Source organism: Mus caroli, unplaced genomic scaffold (assembly GCF_978045245.1).
Source record: "Mus caroli unplaced genomic scaffold, Mus_caroli_1 scaffold_2, whole genome shotgun sequence".
Lineage (NCBI taxonomy): Eukaryota > Metazoa > Chordata > Mammalia > Rodentia > Muridae > Mus > Mus caroli.
Genome location: NW_028227257.1, coordinates 5,883,901 through 5,898,411, shown reverse-complemented (window position 1 = coordinate 5,898,411; position 14,511 = coordinate 5,883,901). Strand labels below are relative to the sequence as shown.

Below are 14,511 nucleotides of genomic sequence, written 5' to 3'. Positions count from 1 at the left end.
AAGACTGCTTAGCAAGCTCCTGGCAAACACTGGACTTGGAGGGACTCCACTTGTTAAGTTAAAAGGCTACCCATAAGTCACCCCACCTCCGCACACCTCATTAGCTAAGTGACCCGACCCGATGGATTGGGGTTGTTTTAATATCTGCCTATTGACTTTGGAGCATGCCTGCCAAAAATAAGCTCTCAGCTTGACATCCCGAGGCTGAGATGAGCTTTCCTGATTCTCTATTTGTCAAACAGAAGGCTGAGCCTGGGTACAGCCACGTCGGCTGGTGTAAGACCATTGTCAACAAAGGTCTTACTCGCTGTGACACCAGGAAACGCAGACCATTAATTTTAAAGCGAGGTCTCATTGTTGGGAAATTGGAAGGAAGGGCAGCCAGGGTGCCACGCCTCTCACCTGATGACCTGATGACCTTATCAGGTCAGCCCCACCCAAGGCGACCTGATGAATGGCCAGGAGACCTTTAACACGTTCCAGGACTTGGGTCAGGGTTCGGGGCTCCAGGGAAACATATGGCCCAATGGGAGTGACAAGGCAGATGTCATGCCACCACGAGGCCTGTGGCCCTTCCCTGCACTGCAGTCCTACAACTGCAAGCCATCCTAATGGGGCTCAGGCTCCTTCGAGCACTTCCCCCAACCTAACAAACAACTGAGCAGTGGTTTCCCCGTGACCCCTACTCCCCGCCCCCGCCCCCCGTGTGCCTCCCTACTTCTTCAGAATTTCAAGGCCATTTTTCAAAACCAAGAGGGAAACTCTCATGAAAGTCGGGTTTCCACTCCAGAACACTCTAGAACAATCTCTGACCCGCCTTTCTGTTGGTGTTGGGTTCCTGTACTCTTTTCCAGGCACTGGGCCCCAGCCTTCGTTTCCCTGTTTGCTTTCTGCACTTGGCTCACCGACCCCCATGACAGGGGCTGCGGTGTAGTCTGAGGCCCAACGCTTGTCTCTAATGAAACGTCCTCAGAGCCCAGAGCCCAGGAGTGCATGTCCAAGTGATCTTGCTCCAGACTGAAGAAATGTCACCACCGAAGGCTTGAGGATGCTGGACGTCTACTCAAGTGTCTAACTGGATTGGGGAAATGGAGTGCTTGTCCCCAAATGTGTGGGTCCTCATGCCAGGCAGAGTGCCTGGGGCCAGTGACTGGCTCCCAGGGAGAGACGGTGCTGGAGACAGTGGGAAGGGAGTGTGAAGGCTGTGGGGACACTGGGTTGGGACCGCAGGAAGAGGGTGTCAGCCTCTCTCTCTCTCTCTCTCTCTCTCTCTCTTTTCTGTGTCCTGTGCTGTTTTCTTCCCACTGAAGGCCACATGCCTCCTTCCCACACGGATAAGAAATGAACCCCTTGAGAGACTATATTTGGAGGCCCACAAGACACACTCCCGGCTTCTCTCTTGATCCCAGGGCTAGCTCAGCCTACACCGCGTCCCATCTCTGGCAACCGGAAGTGGCCAGCTGCATGGGTTTGACAAACAAATTCGCAACCTACGCTGCTCATGACCTCCTGACGTAGGCAGTGCTCATTCTGTGCCAGTTGCAAGAGCGCTATTACCATTCCTGTTATTACTCCCATTATGCTGGTGCGTTAGAGGGCCTCGGGAGGGAGGGATAATTGGCTATCATCACCCCAAACGGTGTGATTGGGCACCAATGTACAAAGAGTTTAAAATTAAAGGCCGGCATTGTCAGCGTGGTGGGGACAGAGTGGATTACAAAAGAGATGAACTCACCTGCTCCATTACACCCTTCCGGAGACGCTAGTAAGAGGACAATCAATTTGGTCTGATTTGGATCTGTCCCTTCTTTCTGATCCCTAGTGAGTGCCATGGGAGTGGGGGGCACAGTTGGGGGGGGGGGGGGCTGTAAGGTCGCCGCAGAGTCTTGTGATGGGCAAATGTACTCAGGAGATTAATATTGTGCTCCTCCTGGTCTCCACCCCAGGGCTGGATTTCTCCAAAGCTTTCCTCGCTACCAAGTCCGGGTCCCGGGACCCCGACTTGATCATCCAGTAGAGAAGGAACATCTTGCGCTCTAAATGTCCGCGCTTCAGGCGCCGTGCAATGGTGATGGGCGTGTCGCTCTTCAAGTCTCTGTCGTGGATGGAGGCACCGTGTTCCAGTAAGGGCTGGACGCAGTCTGTCCTGCCCATGGCTGCGACCACGTGCAGGGGCGTCCTGCCCAGGGGTGATTTGGCCAGGCAGTTTGCTCCTGTGAGATTAAAAAGACCAGCTGGAGTGGTCTGTTCTCCTAGCCAGGAGTCCCACCCGTGTGACACGAAGGTACAATAAGAAAGGGACCGGGGCTGTGGCAGGAATATGATGGAGGGTTGGTGCTGCTCCCAGGGACATGGTGGCCTCACTAAGCTCTTCACCCCTCCCATTGAGCCTGGTCCCAGGGAGCAACCAGTAAACAGCACATTCCAGTCTCCTGTTCCAAGCACATCCCCGCATCTTGCTGCTTGGGAGCACTCTGATGGATTTGTCTGCCCACCTCACCACATCTGCTCATCTCATTGCAACATTGTTTCCACCCCTCCCTCGAGCTTTCTACTGATTAACTTCGCTAGCTCCATGTAGCTCCTGAGCTTACAGCAGTCTGCACTGTGCCACAGGCCCTTTGCACATGCTCTTCTGGTTATGCACTACACTTTTGCATTTCTCCCCTTTTAGGGTTTCAGTGACTTCCTTCATTCTTCCTCTCTACAACCCCTACCTCTCCCCATAAAAGTTCAGTAGGCACTGCGTTGAACGCATCCCATATGTGACAGGCTATGGGATTAAACATTTGTAACCACTGGCTGGCTTTCCTGCCTAAGATCCATGAGGACAGAAACACACATGGTCTGGGCACTGCTGCTTTTATCCTTGGAATGCAACTGCAGGTACTGGGGAGGTGACAGGAAATGGCAGTCTGAGAGTGGACAGACCTGGACTCCTGCTGCCTCCTGCAGACAGATGGGCTAATGATAGGGGTCCAGCATGGACTTGTGGAACTGAATGGAATTCTGGGTAACAAAAATCACAACACACACACACACAAACCAAGGCTACTCAATTCAATCCAGCCTGCATTGCGGCTGCCGTCGCATAGTTCAATTGAGCTATGGCTAGTTGGTGAGGCGAAGCTTAAGTAGGCTTCCAGAACGTGGGCATGACCCTGTGCCTCCCCCCCCCCCGCCACCCTCCCAGCCATGGCTGCAGAGGACGGAAGACTTTGCAAAGCCGGCCATCATTTTTTAACGGGTGCCTTCAAATACATCACAGTTCCATCAGAGCGAAGATGACTTTTTATGAGCTTAAAGGACTGCCGGGCTGTGAAAGCCTATCCTTCACTGGATAAGAGAAGTGTAGAAAGGCTGTGTGGGATGGCAGAAAACATGGTGCTGTCACCCACCGTCTTGAGCTCTGTAGCAGAGATATGACATGCCAGTACCCTGCCTGGGACAGTTGAGTTGTCTCCCACCCTGTCTGGCAGAAGCGGGAGGATCCCTGGAGCTGAGCAAGACAGCAGATGGAAAGGAAGAGGTCCAACATGGAGGTGGCACCTTAGAAAGCCAGAGGCGCTTGCTAGTCCCTCCTCCTTTCCCCAAGGAAGCCGTGGGGTGGGCTCTCTGAAGCTATCCTCAGTCAGGGGGAGCGTTTCCCCAACCAGGGAAGACAAAAGATTCCTCCCAGACATCTGCTCAGACATGGTGCTGACCACAGCTTTGGACAGAGAGACAGACAGACAGATGGTCACCCTTAAGTGGAGACATGATGTATTTAAAAGGACCTCCAGCCAGGCTGCGGACCACTCTGTGGGATAGCCAGGGTGAGGTCCTGTTGGACCATTGCAGAATCTACTTCAGGCAGGGCAAGGAGCTGCCAGGCTAGGACGTCCTCTGGACTTCCCCACCCTCACCCCCAAGCCCACCCCTAATCCCCCATGGCTCACTGTCCTATAATTTTGGTTCTACCACAACAGAATGCTCCACAGACCTGGCCTAGAGAAGTGCAAGTCCCTGATGGGTGTACCACATGGTGCTTAGGACCAAGGAGCCCAGCGGGAGACACGTTTGGTGGGTGACAAGCCTGGAACCTAGGGAGCCACTGCTGAAGTAATATGTAAGATGGGTCATTCTGTCCTCCCAACCACACCAGGTCAGGCTCTCCGCAGAATTACCAAGTCCTAGAAGATACTGCACGGCATCCACGTGGCCTCTGTGAGCAGAGATGTACAAGGCCACAAATGCCCTCTGGGCTGTCCACTGCCTCCACTGTTCCCCCTTAAAATGCTGTGAGTTCGCTGTTCGGTAGAAGGTATCCTCACTGATGCCAAGACATGACATCTAGGTGGAAGGAATGCATCAAGGTTGTCTCTAGAGCGTGACCTGCATCCCTCCACCCATGCTGGTTAACTCCATCCTAACTGAGGTACACAGCAGGAGCGGAGGGGTGATGGGCGATACCTACACACCCAGGAAGTGCAGCTATCCCCACCCCGCCTCCATCCCTGGTCAGGCAGGGGACACAGGGAGGCCTTTCTGCCAATGTTTTGAAGGGAGAAAAATAGCACTGCCAATGTGTCCAGAGGAAGATGTTTGTGGCCCTTTGGGAAAAACGCCAGCTAGCGCAGTGTGGTCCCCTGGAAGGAGCCCCAGGGAATGGAGGAGTGGTGGAGTATGCCTTTCCAGTCCAGTTTTTGTGCCCGTTGTCACAACTGCAACTTTCTGAACTCTGTGGGCAGAGAGATGCCCATCACAGAACCATCTTGGGGTGACACACATCGTCAGGGATGGGAGGAGGGGCATGGATACCACAGAGAGGACCCTGTGCTCTGGATGTCCCAGTCAGTGGGGGAAGGTGCAAGGGGAGGAGCAGTGGGACCAATCGAACATGGGATGGAAGGCTGTGATTATCTCCTCAGGTAGCGGGCACTGACTAAACTTCCAGGAGAGAGAGAGAGGAAGCCAGGGATGCAGAGAAGTAGAAGACAATGCTACAACTGGGGCTGGATCAACTTTGCTCTCGTTCCTCAGGCCTGGGGTCTGGGATACAGAGATCATCGCCACCCACCCTTCCCTGGATGCATCCCGGCACCTCTCCCTGTACCCCCAACCTTCCCTTGAACCCTGTCCTACCAGGAAACTGACTCTTCTCCCTGGGGAATCTCAGAACTCTACCCTCAAAGTCTACTGAAGAAAGAGCAGACGCTTGCCCTGGTGCCGACCCTCCGTCCTCACAGATGGGTAAGCATCCCTATACTCATGTTTCCCACACACACACACACACTCTCTCTCCCAGGGCCAATGGGTAGCCCAGCAGAAGGCCTGACAAGCATCAGGTGAAGGCTGTCCAAAGGTGCCAGGCTCCTACCCCACTCCCAAGGTAGACCAACCTGGGTACACAAGCCCCTGACCACTGGGCTACCGGCCCATATTCTTTAACTAGGATTAAATTCGATTTTCAACTTGGCCAACATGTGGTCAGAAAATGCAGCACCTGGGCCCCACTGCGGGTAGAGTAAGTGGGTTTATGAACTGTTAATAAGCAAGCCCGAGGGACTCACAAGCCCAGACTGTCTGGAAACACTCTCCATTCAGAAAGCTCATCTTCCTTTCCTACTCTGAGGACTTTATTCAAAAGTTTCACACTAAAGACTAAAGGCTGGGGTCCCCTCGCCCCCTAATATTGAAAAAATAAAGCATGAAACCACCTTGCTGGGGTCCCCTTCCACGGCGGCCAAAACCAGTTCCGTCCAACCATCGTAATGCCAGATACATAATGAAATAAGTGCTCCGGGGATGACATCGTAGAACTTCAGGGTAGCATCATCCATCAGAATTCCTACGGGAAACAGTTTTTCCTTTTAACAAAATTAGGACCTAGAGAAATCACTGCATCAGTTCAGACCACGTCTGGCCCTGAATCACGCAAAGATACTTTTAAAATCTTGAGCCAAAGGGGTGGGAGTGGGTGGGGGTAGGGTGGGGGGAGTCTCTCCCTTGATGGTCGCACAGGAGCCTGAAATTTGATGCTGCTAAGGCTTTTTAGAAAATTAATTTGGCTCAGTTCAGATGGAAGCTGGACCAAAAAGAAAAAAAAAAAAAAGAGGAAAAGGAAAAAAAAAGAAAAAAACCCTACACACACAATAGCAATGATTTATAAAATTTTGTAATTACAGCTTGTCCTGTTGGGGAAAAATCCATGAGTCAGTGAGATCGTTTTATGAGGCAAACTCTACAAATAGAACTACTTAAATCTGAGCTATACATCACAGGCCCGACAGTGTACTTAGCAAGTTATATACCTTCAACTGAACACTGACTCTAGGGAATGTAGCCATTAGCTGGCTAAAGAGATGACAGTGACTGAAGGATCCAGCAAGTGACAGACAGCCCGCGTCAGGGTTTTTCCACCAAGGTGCTTAACTGATGTTTCCAACGAGGTACCCCTCTCTATTCCACACACCACAGCTTCTACGGCCTATGCCCATAACACATCAGCTGCACCTATAGCTAGCCCTTGCGGTCAAGGATGTCCTCCAGACATTGTCCCTCGTGGGGACAAGACTGTCCCCCTAATGAGCCTTTGGTAACCTCAGGAGCAAATATCAACCCTCACTGTATTTGGACTGGAGTGTCAGAGCTCTTGCCAGACCCAGCATGCCATCTTATTCTCGGGGCCAACAATGGACCTAGACCCACACCCAGAAACCCAGGCTCAGCCAGGCTTGGTGGCACACAGCTGTCACCCCAGAATTTGGGAGCTGGAGACAGAAGGATCACTAGTTCAGGACTAACCTGAAGATACATGAGATCCTGTTTCAACAACAACAATTAAACACACACACACACACTGAGAACGACAGCTCAAGGAGCACTATGCAGGGAAGGGTTTTTGGTTTTTTGTCTTTTTTTTTTTTTTTTTTTTTTAAGGTAGTGCTATTTAATTTCTCAAAACACACGTCTTTCTTGGCCACCTACTATCTTAGGAACCCCAGAGGACTTGGATTGCTTATACGCGATTACAATCTGCCCAGGCTGCCCTAGTAGCCTTTCCAGGTGATCAGAATCCACAACTGTTCTGAGTTCTTCATAATTATTTTGAGTCTCTATGCCTGACCTGAGAGGTTCATCCTTGAATCTTCATGACAACCCTCCAGCCTACATGGCCTCTTCCTCTAATTGGAAGCACACTGAGGCTGGGCCTGGCTAGGGCGTGACAAGGTCTGACTCCTGCCAGACGTGTGGGTACCACTTGATGATCATACTCTCAGGGGGGGTGTAAATAGAGAGCTGGTCGTCGAATCCGTTAACTAAGGTTTTGTTTGTGGCTTGACCGTGGGAACCGGTCTGCCACTGCTCTGAGACAACTTGACTTTCTAACGGCGTGGTAAACATCTAGGAGAGTTGTGAGTCTTGCCTCCTGGTTTCTGTGCAATCCCTAGCACGTCCCCTTTTGCAGATGGGCAACCACTACCTTGGGCTCAGACAAATGCTACTAATTATCAACAGATGAATGATCGCCAGGAGCAGTACTCGCTCATGAATTTGCTTGCCGAGTTTAGACAAGGCCATCGTGGCGCTTTCCCGCCATGATCTCACTTGCCCTTCCCTCTACAACCCTGGAGGTGGGCAGATGTGCCAGCCACAGTCAAGGCAGCACAGCTTAGGGGTCAGGCCTCCAGCAGTTGCTAAGTGACTGCTGAGTCTTAGCACTGTGACATCACTGTGAAGTCACCCACCTCTTATTCTTTATCAGCTTGCCTGAATTTATTGCTTACTGGTGAAAATAAATGAACAAAAGGGGGTCCAGAGTTAGGAAGACACATAATTTTTCAATTCCTTGCTGGGGAACAACTGCACAGGCCCTTATTACACCTCGTATCCTTTATACCTTGCTAGCTATAGACAGGCTCAAACACAGCTTCTTGCTAAATAAAGCTTTGAAGAATATATATACATGCATCTGTCAACTACTGTAAGAAAATACATGTGCCGTGGAAAACATTTAACCTATTTTTAAAAGTGCCGAGGAAGAGTATTTTGGCCTTGCCTGCACAGTTTGCAGAGTCATTCCTGTCCACTGGGGAACAGCACAGAGAATTCTAGAGCTAATGGGGCTCTGCTCTCCGGATTAGGAGACTGAGCCCAGGACAGCCAGTGCCTGAGAAAGCAGAGCGTGGGGACAGGTTGCTTTCAGAGCTGTCTCCATCGCTCCCAGGCCCTGCAGTACTCTGCAGTGTCTCCGGGATACCGGCTGCTCACATTCCCAGGGCAGCCCAGAGGTTTTTGTTTTGTTTTTTGTTTTTTAATCTTCATTTTCTTGAAGTGTTTTGCGTTGATTTCCATCGGGTGGGGAGATGATGGAGCCCAACCAAGGGTCTTTGATCCTGTTCTCATATCCTAAACATTATAGGGAATGGGGACAGGGGCAGCCATGTCCTCAGGTTGAGGGAAGGATAGACAGGCTGAAGAGCCTCTGGTTTCCACTGGGTGCCTCCCCATGGAATTTGTCTAGATATGGGGTTCGTGGGGGTCTAGATTCAAGAGAACTGAAAGGAATCTGCAGGGCTCCCTGTGAGCCCCGAGTGTGGGAAAGGTCACAGCTTGCAACTTGGGGTTCAGAGACAGACTAAGTTAGTGTCAAGATTGGGGGGGGGGTCTAATAATCATGGTCATGGATTGCTTTGAGTTCTGGGGTCCTGATGAGAGCAGGATTTACTCTGTATTTGGGGTTCTCATGGGAGCAAGTCTTGCCATCTGGCTGGGGTTTCTGGTTTTGGAGGAATCTGTGGCAGGATTTGGGGGTCTTTGGATGGACTTGTTTTAGGCAGCTCTGGTTGGTAAGCAACTGGGAGGAATCAGACAGCTCTCCTTTGAGATTTAGGGTCTTGCTAGTGATAGAGTCTGCTCTAAATTTGGGGCTCTGATATGATAGGCTTGGCTAATTGATCTGTATTGGGTTTTGGGGTCCTCGGGAGTCAGGGTTGGTTTGAGCCTTCATTTCCTCATGGGGACACAGCTGGTGTCAGCTTTGAGGTACTCGTGAACCAATGGTTTTCTTGAGGGTGGGAAGTCAAAGAGAAGCAAGCTTGACTTCACTTTCTGGGGGTTCTCCTGTGGGCTTGACTCATTTAATCCCTGGAACCTTTATGAGGATACTTGGGTTGGGCTGGGGTCCTGCTATACTCATGGGGAGCTTGGAGCTTGAGGGCTGGCTTTCAGAGGTGGACAGAGCTGGGTTTGGATGTGGGGGTTCAGCAGTGGGCAAGGTCCATGTTAGGATCTAGCATACTTATGTAGACTGGGGTCTGGCTGTACGGATGAGTGGTGATAGCTGGGGGGAGGGTGTCTGTGCTGATGCTTGTGATGTGGGTGGAGTCTGCTCTGGGGTTTAGGGTGCTAGTGTGGCCAGGGTCAGCTAGAGGATATGAGGGTCACACATAGCAGTGTGTGGACAGACTGTGGGACCCTGAGGTGGGCAGTTTGTTTCAGCTTCAGTATCCTTGTGTGGAAACAGCCATGGAGGATAGCCAGTCCCAATGGTCATATGCTTTTAGCCTGGGGGACTTGGGGCTCGGATTTGGTCAGGCTTGTTTTGGTTTGGGGTCCCTAAGGTAGGTAAGGATTGAAGTTTCAGTGTCCTTGTGTAAATGCAGCTGCTATAGGATTTGGGGTTCTGAAGTAGTGATAACTAGCCTGAAGATTTTGGGTTCAGCCTTGGGTAGGTATATCCTGGATGTGGGGGTACCAAATGGGAAGTATAAGAGAGTGATGGCTAGCCTAGATACTTGAGGTTCAAACCTGGGTTCATGTTTGTTCTGGGCTTGGGGTTCCAGGATAAGCAAGGCTCATTTTGAGTTTTAGTATCCCTGTATGCATAGTTAAGTGAGCAGGCATTTGAGGAGCTGCAGTAGTGGTTAGCCTGAGAGATTTGGGGGTTTAGCCTTGAGTAGCTGTGTTCTGGGCTCGGGGTTGTAGGATTGGCAGGTCTTATTTTGAATTTTAACACCCTTGAGAGAATATACAGTTGGTATGAGTTGGGGGGGGGGTAGCGGTTGGTGTGGGAGTGAGATATGGACACTCAGCTTTATTCTGGGTTTGAGGTTCCAGGAGGGGCAAGTTTGATCTGAGTTCTAGCATCTCTATGTAGACACAGTTGATGGAATCTTGGGGTCACCTAAAATAGTCATGGCTACTTGAAGATCTAGTCATGCTTGGCCTGGATTTGGGGTTTCCTAAGGTGGGTAGGATTTTGTTTAGGATCTTTGGGTAGCCAGTGGGGATGGAGGACATGGTAATCAGCCTAGAAACCAAGTTCAGTCTTGGTCGACTTTGTCCTGGGTCTTGAGGGTCCCAGGTCCAGCTGGCTTCTTCTGTGTTTGTGCAGCCCTGTATGGACACGGTTGGTTTGAGCTTTAGGGTTGGGGCTCTGAGCTAGTTATTTTCAGTTTAGAGATTTGGGGTTCAATCTTAGGCAGATATCCTCTGCCTTTGGGGACCCGAGGCCAGCCAGGTTTGTCCCAGCTTCTGAAATGCTGGCATAGACAGGCTAACTAGAGAATTTGGTATTCACCACTTAGGGTTTGTTTTGGATCCAGGTTCTCATGAGGGGAAAGGCCTATCCTTGATTTGGTAGTGGTAGGGTCTACTGAGACCTAGTTTTGTTTCAGGGTAGACATGGTTGTCTTGGGGGCCTGGGCTCCCTAACGAAGACAAGAGGCTGCCCAGAAGGTCTTGTGGTTTTGAGATTTGAGGTTCTGAGTAGCCTGGACAGACCAGGTTGGCAGACCACAGCCTGCGACAGACACAATGCTTGTGAATGAGGGTCACCTATATATTTGGGGTTAATAAGAGACCCACCCATGTGCTTGGAGTTAGGAGCCCTTGAGTGGCCAGTGCTCCAAGGGGCCGTTCTAGATGGGGCTCGAGTGGTTGGGTTTGACTTGGTCACCTTGGATTCTCTGGCAGTTACGAGTGTCTTGGGGACCCAGGGCAGGAGTGGGCCGGGGGCCATTGAGTGGGAGGAGCTCATGGGGTGCGGGAAGGGGGTCGGGCAGGGGCCACCTCGGTCCAGGAAATGCAGCCGCTGCAGGTTGAAGGGGATGCCGACCATCAGGTCCAGCTCTTCTTTGAGCTCCCGCACTGTCATGTCGTTGCGGCAGTTGGCCACACGGAACAGCTCCCCAGTCTCCTCCAGCCTCACCCGCAGGATATAGACGTCAGGGGCCAAGTCTGGCGACGCAGTGGAGGCAAGCGGGTCCCCTGTGTGCCCCCTAACCCGTGCGCGGGCCCGGCTGGAGGGCTGAGTGGGGCGCGCGCCCGCCTTGGGGTCGTCCCCCTGCCGTTTCGGCGGACGCGCGCCCGCCCCCGCCACGTCTGCCGCCCTCCGCATGGCCCGCGTCATCCCGCGCGTCATCGCCGCCCCCGCCTGGGGCCCCCGAGACAGGAGAGGGGCGCCCGCGCTTCCGGAGACTGCTCCCCCCCACCCTCCTCCGCGGCCCTCGCCAGCCTGCTAGCCCTGTGGGGAACCTCCTGTCTGTTCAGGGCAGTCTGCATGATTAGGGAGAAACGCTGGGTCCACAGTTTCTAAGGTGGTCGACAGGCTTGCTGCCGTGTGCTTTTAGGAACATAGCAATCCAAGCTAACCTGGGCCAAGCTGGAACAGGCAGAGGCTTGGGTGGAAATGGCATCAAACCCGTGTGCCCTGACGTTGTGACATCCTCGGAGGGAGAAAAGTATGGAACACATCTGATGGGAGGGCTAGGCTTAAACCTTTTCTGGGAAAGCTCAAACCGTGGGGTTGGGAGGGTATAGGCCCTCAAACACCAGACCCAAAGCAAGGTCTTTAGAGGCAAGAGGAAGCACCATGGAACTGGCAGGGAGCCAGAACGCCCTTCGAAAACTCTGTTGTTACCAAGAACAAAATAGAAGCTTGAAAAATACATTTTGTATAGCAGTTAGTTACACAAATTGGGTCTAAGGCCTGGTGGTCCAGGCCACCCACTCACTTGGGGGCAGAGGCACATGCAGTTCAAGGTGATATAAAGGGACGGTGGTTTAATCCTTTTTTATCAGAGAGGCTCATTCTAAATGATGGATAATTATAATGTGTACAGTGAACAGACTGGGGTCTTACAGTCTTTTTTTTTTTTTTTCTTTTTTTCTTCTGCAGTACTGAGTATTGATCCTAAGGCTCCACCCAGGAACAGAAAAGCCCCCCCTAGCTGTCTTGTAGCCACAGTCTTGATAGGAGGCTGGTCTTGTCATAAGTGATCAATTTCATTCAGTACCTAGATTCTACCTCAGAACACTAAATATTTATTTTTATTTTATCTTTATTATTTGTCTTTTTTTTTTTTTTTTGAGACAGGATTTCTCTGTGTAGCCCTGAGTGCCCTGGAACTCACTCTGTAGACCAGGTTGACCTCAAAATCAGAGATCTGCCTGCCTCTGCTTCCCGAGTGCTGGAATTAAAGGAGTGTGTCATGACTGCCTGGTGTTTTTGCTCTTCTTTCTAGAAAATTATGCTCTATAAAAATCCAAGATTCTAGCTGAGAATAATTTTCCTTACTTTTAGACCAACAGACTTGATTACAGTTTCCATTACCTGAGCAGTAAAAGCTTGTTTGCTGCAGAGGCCCTACAGCGTGCCTCATGTTTTTACTGTAGACACACAGCACACACAAAGCGGGACAGCTTCTGGCTTTGTTTTTAATCGTTTGTCTCTAACTTTAATGAATTAACTCTGTGCTAAAGTAGCCCAGATGTTGCCTGTGCTGGGTATTTGAGTTCTTTACATTTTTCCTAGTCTCTTTGGCACCACATAGACACCTTCCTTTCCTCTTAAGTAACAAGATCAATATAGTATTTGAGAACCTGCAGGGGTATCCTGTGTAACAGGAAATTCAATATATGACCTTGAAGTTTGTCTTTAGGAAGAAGTGCCTGTGTCCCACGGGCTCCCCACTACTTCGCCATATTCAAGCCAGAGAGCACAGAGCAGGGCAGGAACAGGTACAGAACCATAATCAAACGTTTACAGAACACAGAATCATTAATTAACGAAAAATGTTTAAACTGTACAGCATCTTTTTGTTCATCTGAAATTCAAAACTAGGAAATCTAAGTTCTGTGTACTTAAGCCAAAGTAAAGAGCACATGACTCCCCGAATCAATGGAATCTGTAGAAAGTTCTAGTTAAAAGTATGGCTTCTTTTCTTATCTTTCTTCTTTCTTTCCTTTTTCTTTCTTTCTTTTTTTATTTTTTATTTTTTATTGTTGAGTCTAAAGTATAACCAGAATCCATGTAGCTCAGGCATCAGTCCCTACACCACCCACCGAATCCCTGGACATTGTCCACATTAAAACAACCTTATGACTCTAGCTACTGTCAAAGACCAGCACACATTTTACATTTTCACAGTTTCTGAATTAGGGAAAGGGTGAGGGAAATACCTGAGAGGAGCCAGATGACAGGGGAATAACAGTTCTTTACTAGGCTGCTTTTACAAGGACACTCCAAAAGTCCCCAGAAGAGCTGCCTTTGCAGCGGTCCCAATGCAGAACAAGATTCAGGTGACATGTTTATTCTCTGCAGAAGCTAATGTCACATCCATAGGGCTTTCTCCTGTCAAGTTATTTACGCGGGTACAGTATTTCCGCTGGAGATAAAATACAGTGCCATAAACTCCATTTTCTGAGAGAGGATGAAGGCAGCAAGCCCAGAAAATACTTACAGGCTTCTACTAAATTACTTTATTGGCAAGGGGAGCTGTATTTATGTTTGGTTTCCTTGAATAGGGTTTTGTTATGTAGCTCAGACATGCCTAGAATTCTCTATATTATGTTTGAACTTTTGATCTCCCTGCTCCAGCCTTCCAGGTGCTAGAATTATAGATGTGAGCAACTGTACCAGGCTCTGAGGGGAGGTTTGAAAAACCAGTCTTTCTAAATAACAAACTGCTAGCCATAGCTCGTGGCGAGGAAGCCTGAGAGCCATTGGTACCTGGACCCACCGCCTCCCTACAAACCCGCCCCTGATCAGGTCCACAGAGGCGGTAAGGACTAGGCTGCCATCACCTGAAAGAAGCCTCATCTGGAAGCTCTTATACAACTAACTAGGTTCTCTTTGATACAAGCCACATGTGCATCAGAGGCATCTCTGTGCACCCATCACAGGGTGCTAGTTCAAGTCTTCCAGTAGAGTGGTTTCTATAGCATTCTGTATCTTTGGTTCTAAGGAAGCAAAAAAATGAAATATCTTGGTCCTTGTCAGACTGCAGAGCCAAGAGAAACTCCTCAACAACTTTAAGATGATGGTTCTCAGCATTTCTAAAATATGCCAAGGAGAGAAAAGTTTGGAGTTCCATGTGCCATGACCTGTGTTGTATAATATATCCTAGTTTTGTTATCTTTTAGGCCATGCCAAGACCCTGGATAAATTTTCCAAAAATAGCCTTGTACCCAAGTCCTTTCAGATGGTAAAATACCTTACTCCAAAAGTATTTCTGAGATTTTAAT

At 50.0% G+C, this 14,511-nt stretch overlaps 1 protein-coding gene across 2 annotated transcripts; it reads right to left on the bottom strand.

The window, feature by feature from the left end:
• Positions 1-1,789: 1,789 nt before the first annotated feature.
• On the bottom strand, positions 1,790-11,383 carry Ankrd60 (ankyrin repeat domain 60). Of its 2 annotated transcripts, none has more exons than XM_021155912.2 (4): positions 10,852-11,037; positions 5,700-5,830; positions 4,167-4,332; positions 1,790-2,213 (listed from the first exon to the last, which is right to left on the bottom strand). In XM_021155912.2, the coding sequence occupies exons 1-4, from the start codon at positions 11,021-11,023 to the stop codon at positions 1,906-1,908; spliced, it is 777 nt and encodes a 258-aa protein (XP_021011571.1). In that variant the 5' UTR covers positions 11,024-11,037; the 3' UTR covers positions 1,790-1,905. The 2 variants fall into 2 exon arrangements, with proteins under 2 accessions (XP_021011571.1, XP_021011570.2); XM_021155911.2 differs by lacking the exon at positions 10,852-11,037 and adding an exon at positions 11,056-11,383 and having other exon boundaries at positions 1,792-2,213.
• Positions 11,384-14,511: the final 3,128 nt, after the last annotated feature.